Source organism: Nestor notabilis, unplaced genomic scaffold (genome assembly GCF_000696875.1).
Source record: "Nestor notabilis isolate BGI_N333 unplaced genomic scaffold, ASM69687v1 scaffold29790, whole genome shotgun sequence".
In the NCBI taxonomy this organism is placed as follows: Eukaryota; Metazoa; Chordata; class Aves; order Psittaciformes; family Psittacidae; genus Nestor; species Nestor notabilis.
The window spans coordinates 1-6,954 of record NW_009910191.1 but is presented as its reverse complement, the minus strand read 5'-3'; the positions used below and the strand labels follow the sequence as shown (position 1 = coordinate 6,954).

The following is a 6,954-nucleotide window of genomic DNA, read 5'->3' as shown; positions in this document are numbered from 1 at the left end:
CAAGTTGCCGGCCGGGCTTAAACCACGACAGATGCCAAATTCAATTCCAAATAATGTGGCTAATACAAAAAGCACAGGTAGCTGATTAAAAAACATAGGTAGCAAGCAGTACATTGCTTGCCAGCATGTTCATCTGGTTCCAGCTACAGGATAAAGTTGAAGACTGAACTATAGGCCTCAATCTATGGCCCACTCACACCAAGACTTTCAAAATATGGTAAATATTATAATATGAAAACTCTGGAGATACTGTTTCCACCCTACAAGCAAATACAGAAGCAATGTACACTCATGATGAGATAAAACTAAAGGGAATAAGCATCTCCAGCAGCTGGAAACTATTTGTAAAATTGAAGTCATTACCTCACTTGCTAAAAATCCATCCTAAAACCCAAGAACTGCATTATACTGTAGAAGCCTAAATTACTTAAGAGGAACATTTATACGAAGCACTTCACCTACCAAAATACTCTGAAAACTTCTCTGCATTTAGGGTAGCACTCATGAGTATTACTTTCAGATCCAAACGAATATTCAAAAGATCTTTAATAATGCTTAGTAGAACATCTGACTGAAGGTTTCTTTCATGAATTTCATCAAGGACTACATGACTAATGCTGGACAAGTGCCTAAAAGAGAAGAGCAGAAAGTTAAGCATTTGTTTTTAGCAAAATTAAAAAAACAACCGAGACTGACAGAAACAGCTCAGTAGTCACGTCATTTCATAATTGTATTCAGTTTCTTATTAAACAGGAAAACTTACTTATCTGACTGGAGCCACTGGAGGACAATTCCTGTAGTACAGTATAATATTGAACCTTGTTTCCTTGGTAACCGACTGAAAGAGACACATTCAGGATTTCTCAGTTCTCTTCTGTATTTTACATAGTGCTTTACAAGCTTAAAATCAAATGCAGATAGTCATTACAGACATTATGAAGTACGTCTCATTCTCTAACTTGCTCGCCTGGAGATCAGCTGGAGGAACAAAGGAATCAGGCCACAGTCACAGCACTTTTGCTGACAGGTTATGAACCACTTGTCATCCAACAGAAGCCCTGACTTCCCAGACATCATTTTTCAACATTTACTTGCACATTGATCTGCCAACCCCAAATTCTTGCAGCTAAGCTCAGCACAGATGACAGGTAAATATACTGCAGTATAACATTATTGATTAAATAATAAAAACATAAATGAGATTCTATAAACTCGAGTAGGACAAGGGGGAATAGTTTCAAACTCACAGAGGGGAGATTTAGGTCAGATATAAGGAAGTTCTTCACTGTGAAGATGTTGAGACACTGGCACAGGTTGCCCAGAGAAGCTGTGGCTGCCCCATCCCTGGCTGTGTTCAAGGCCAGGTTAGACGGGGCTTTGAGCAACCTGGTCTAGTGGAAGGTGTCCCTACCCATGGCAGGGGGTTGGAACTAGATGATCTTTAAGATCTTTTCCAACCCAAACCATTCTATGATTCTACAGTTGTATTAAAATGCTCAAAGGACTAAGCTGTCATCTCTCACCAGCAGTTTTGATGCAATTGTAATCGAGATTCCATTATTTGCTGGCAGCATTTATGTGGCTTTTGGGTTGTTTGGGTTGTTTTTTTTTGACTACTCCAAATGTAATAGCTTTTGCTCTATGGCACTAGGTCTACAAACTCTTGCCAATCCACCTAACTTTATTACCTGATACCAGTGGGATTACTCAATAGGTAACAATAGGTAGCAAATACGAAAGTTTTCCACAGAAATACACCTTGTAGCATTCTCTCTTTTAGCATTTCTGGTTTTCCTTGAAATTCATGGATCAGGAGCATCAGTTTTATCTCTATCGAGAGCAGGACCTTTTAGAAGAGCTGAAAAAAGGGCTTGGACAAAGTACAATTTGGTACTAGCAATTGTCACATGCTGCATAAAATACAACAATTGCACTCAAACTTTTAACTACTTTTCTAAAACCTTATTCTCTACACCAGATAGCCACAGGAATTCCTTTTGGAGACGATATCAGAATGTCATCTAAATGTCATCCACATTAAGAACTACTTTTCACATTTTCTTGCTTGCATAACAATAGATACCACTTTACATGAATGCACAAAAATTGCTGGAGGGAGCCTCTCTTACCTCTGTAGACGAATTTGGTATCCTGTACTCTTGCCATTACCGCATGTTTCTGCCCTTTCAGCAGCCACCCTCTCGGCCACCTTAGAAAAATAAATAAAAATCAAAAGAGTGCACTAAAAAAATTTTTAAATCCCAAAAGGCTGACCTATGATTTAGCTACTCAGCAGCAGGCAATACCTAGGATCAAGATGTTACACAAACAACAAAGAAACACCCTGAAAATCACTTTCTCCCCTCCACTGAGAACAGTGTTTCCTGTCAGCAATCTAAGAACAGGTTTGTGACCCAGGAGACATTTCAGGAGATGTTTTAAAGGAATACAACCATTTAGGCATTAGCAATACCCTCACTCTTTCAGCAGGGTGAGCTTTCCTTACAGGAAGTAAGCCAAATTCTCTCTTTAACATACCACTAAAGGGCCTTGAAACATTAGTGTTTACCTTAATTCACTTTTGCACTGCCCAAATCCATTAAAATCACAGATAAAAGCCAGGATTAAATACAGGGACAAATGTGGCCTTCAGTGACAGTACTCAACAACCAAAACTTAGAAAATATCGAATTAGTGTATATTAACAAAATTGTCATTTGCAGTAAAATTTAAGACAACTAAAGCTGAATAAATAAAAAGACACCTTCACTGTCCGCTACAGGCTGAATGCTTTAAACTTAGTATGAGAACACGTGAGGGCAGAGACATCATTCGTTCATTCAATAATTGCAAGTCAGGCTGCAATTTTTCCTCAGATTTGTTGGGGGGAAGGGAATCAGAAGTACTTCAGTTTGTCAAAGTAGCACTTACCGAGATAGCGCTGATCCTCCTAGGCTGCGTACAAACAATCCTGCATGTAGACCCTTTCCCTCGCTCAATGTAATCATCCAGGATGAACTGTGTCACTTGGGTTGTCTTTCCACAACCAGTTTCACCACTTATCACAGTTACTCGATTATTATTTATAAGGTTTACAAGTTCCTGTTTCCAAACAAAGAGAAAACAATAAATGTTTTACTGTTTGAAACAAATTTTAGAAGGATTTTGACAATTCTCTGCTACTGTACAGTGAACTTAGGAGAAAGTGTCATAGCAACTAAAATAACAAATACTCATCTGTTTCTTGTAATGCTAAAAAAAAAAAGAAGTTTGAACCACGCAGAAGTAAATCCTGCACATCTGCACTTCACGTGTGTGAGGTTTAAACTGCACTGAATCTGAATACTAGTTTAAAATACTTAACAATTTACGAAAACAATATAAAATAACTAAAATGAAAGCCTGAAATAAGTTTTTAAACTTTTCTCCCTCCTACTTTCCTTGTGTCTGTCTTCGGTGACTGAAAACAAGCGTTTTCCCTCTTGGACTCCAAGACTGTACTAACTAAAGATTTTCAGCACAATATTTTAACATTTCTTGTACCAACAAACAGATTCCTTACACTCCCAGCTTCTACCCATAATCCAAAGGATTGTAAAGGGGCGTATAACTATTTTAAGAAACAAACACTAACAGGAAGGATGACATTATGACAAACACGTTAACTTTAGAAAGAAAACTCACTAATGGTTCATTCAGCCACAAAAGAAAACATAACAGAATACCCAATTTCTATTTCATATAGGCAACATCAAATGAACAATAAACATTAATTAATAATAACCCATACTATCACTCATGTTATACTTTTAACTGGGAAAGTAATGGCAGTAAAAGCCAGCAGTACAGCCACTAACTCTGTGAGTAAAAAAGGTTAATCAGCATTATGTTCAATTCTAACTTGGGCAAATGTTAAAGAAATAGCCACAATTTTGTATATGTAAGAAAGTTGGACAATTTACGTAGTCATCAATTACTCTATGCAAAATCCAAGTAACTAGGAACATTCTAGAAGTTTAACTGGCAGAGAAAGACCACCTATACTTTAAAAAAAAAAAAAGTGTACTTAAATGTATTCATTCAATACCATTTCCATGACTAATGCTGGCCCTGCTGATAAACCCGTATATAGCCCCAGAGTAACTTCATACATAGCATGAAGCAGTGAACCTGAGCTACTTTCGGGGAAGAAGTCAAACCCAGAGTTAAAACTTGGGGGGCTTCAGCACCTTTATAAAAGGCAACAGAAGTTTCCTGTTGATCCCAGTTAAACAACCGTTTTCTTTTTCTTTTTTTTTTACAGCAGAGCCACAGAAACAAGTATTCTTTCAACTTCAATACACATTTACCTGTCTCATCCCATAGGAAGGGAGTTTCTCTCGGAATCTCTGTGGAAAAAGAAAACAATAGTATATATAGAATCATAGAATCATAGAATAGTTAGGGTTGGAAAGGACCTTAAGATCACCTAGTTCCAACCCCCCTGCCATGGGCAGGGACACATTCCACTAAACCATGTCACCCAACGCTCTGTCCAACCTGGCCTTGAACACTGTGCCAGGGTTGGAGCATTCACAACTTCCTTGGGCAACCCATTCCAGTGCCTCACCACCCTCACTGTAAAGAACTTCTTCGTTATATCTAAACTTCCCCTGTTTAAGTTTAAACCCATTACCCCTTGTCCTACCACTACAATCCCTAACCAAGAGTCCCTCCTCAACATCCTAATAGGCCCCCTTCAGATACTGGAAGGCTGCTGTGAGGTCTCCACACAGTCTTCTCCAGGCTGAACAGCCCCAACTTTCTCAGCCTGTCTTCATACAGGAGGTGCTCCAGTCCTCTTTAAACACCTTTTCAAGACTGAAGTAACATAACCGATGTCATCTATGATCTAGGCTAAACTGTGAAATAACACAAAAAATTGTTCAGCTAATACTTATATAAACATAGGCCCAATAGAAACATGTTTAATTCTGTGTATGTTTCAGTTTTGTTATTTAGCAAACTTATTTAAAACCAACAGCTTGGTACATGAAGAGGTGAACAAATACAGTTGCAAGATTAGGGCCCTGGATCAACAGGAGAAACATCTGCTCACAGAAAGTGTTCTATTTAACAGCTTTATATATGGCTATTAGACCAACATAAACTATGTTTTTAAGAGGCAGTTCCTTCACAGCCCATTTTTGTGTTTTCAGTTTTACATATAAATGCAGGCATGCAATCTGTTAAAAACAGAGAACCCCACCCAACTAAACAATGAGCAAGCTTGAAATTTTAGCTTTTACACAAGTAGAAGTCTGTTCTATAATAAATCACTGTGCTATTGACATGTATGCATTTCGTAAATTCTGTAGCAAATGTAACATCATGACAACTTCCTAGTAAATAAATTGCAAGTTATGTTTTCAGGCTACTTTAATTAAAATAAATTTAAAAAAATATTAAAAATCCAATTAAAAGCCTTCTATTTAACACACGGAAAAGTACCTGCATTTCAATATATCTAGGATCAGATTTCTTCTTTCTTAAGTCTTCTTTAAGTTGCTCATCTAAATTAGTATCCTGCTCATTTTTTTCAAAGAGATATTCCACATCCCGATCAAGAGATGTTTTTTCTAAGAGTGGTCTCCGTCTTACAGGAGCTTTTCCAGCATCTGATTTCACTTTAGCAGGCTGTTCTGGAGTAGGTCTGAAATAAGTGCAGAGAACAGAGATTTCCAAGATTATCCGAGATGTGCCAGGTCACTATAAAGAGTGCACTGAACCATACAAGGCAAACCTTAAACCTGGTTTTCAGACATTACACTCAGGAGTTACTCGACCACCAGCCAATAAGAATATGATGTATGTCATGAAAACAATTAAAGTTTGAAAATTACCAGCCATCAAAAAACTGACATCTGTTACCTAGAAGCGTAACATGTTCTTTGTATCTAACAAAGCAACAAAACAATCCAGAGAACTACTGTGGAGTCCACTGCCAGAACCACTGCCCTGTAACCAGATCATTCACAAAATGGAAACCCAAACTCCCCAGTTCACTGGACTCAGGAGTAACACTCCCGACTGCCCATTTCACTGCTATTATTTAAAATCCTCTATGTGTTAAGAGCGGACACTATTTCAGAGAGTCTGAGAAAACATTCCAAGATTATTTATTTTCCAATAACTGACAAATGAAGTCAAATGCCACTGCTGGAAGAGTAATTCCAGAAGCTAGGGGAGCTTAAAATTTTCATATACCTACTCCAGTAGTCCTGGAGATCAATTACAGGATTTTACAACTTAAAAGAAAAATTAACACCCCAAAGTCAGCAATAACCTGGAAGGGAGTTTTACAGCAATGGTTACAACCAGCTGTTTCATCATGGCAGTACATGTGGAAAAGACTGAGTGTTTGTTAACTTAATTCACTCACTCTATGTAAATAACTTGATTTATCTTCCTGCCAGTTTGTGGGAAACTTGTTCAAGTAAAAGTAAACAAAAGCATTAGTAACTGTTTCTCTTTACCCTTCTTCATCTCCAGACCACCAGGACATGGCTTCTTGCTCTTTTTCATTTTTAGTTTGGACAGTGTTCAAGAGCTGCACAATTTGCTCTTCTCTGCGTTCATCCATACGCACAACGGCTCTCTGACAGAAAAGCAAAACAATTCCCATCAACATGCACCCGGCACATAAACAAACACACTCATTTCTAACACGGAGGCCCGGCCCGGCCCCCGCGCTCTACTCGTTAAGAGCTCCGTTAAGCTGCCTCCCTCCAGGCCGGGCCCTAGCAGCCCCACTCCCGTGCTGCGTCGTAACAGGACGAAACGCCCCAGCACCGGGAGCACATGCGGTGCCTCTGCCCCCAGGGGGGCCGCCCCTCACCTGCTGACGGTCCGTCTCCTTGCTTTTCTGGCCCTGCTTCCGCGCGTACCACAGCCCGATTTCGCGGCCCTTGAGGT

General features: G+C 39.0%; 1 protein-coding gene across 1 annotated transcript; it reads right to left on the bottom strand.

Annotated features, from left to right (window-relative positions):
* Window positions 1-462: 462 nt before the first annotated feature.
* LOC104413787 (ATP-dependent RNA helicase DHX36-like) lies at window positions 463-6,622 on the bottom strand (the record flags this gene model as incomplete). Its single annotated transcript, XM_010024881.1, has 7 exons — window positions 6,516-6,622; window positions 5,491-5,692; window positions 4,350-4,388; window positions 2,932-3,102; window positions 2,130-2,209; window positions 764-838; window positions 463-629 (listed from the first exon to the last, which is right to left on the bottom strand). Coding segments are annotated over exons 1-7 (841 nt in total), but the record flags the coding sequence as incomplete, so codon positions are not given.
* Between the last annotated feature and the right edge of the window lie 332 nt (window positions 6,623-6,954).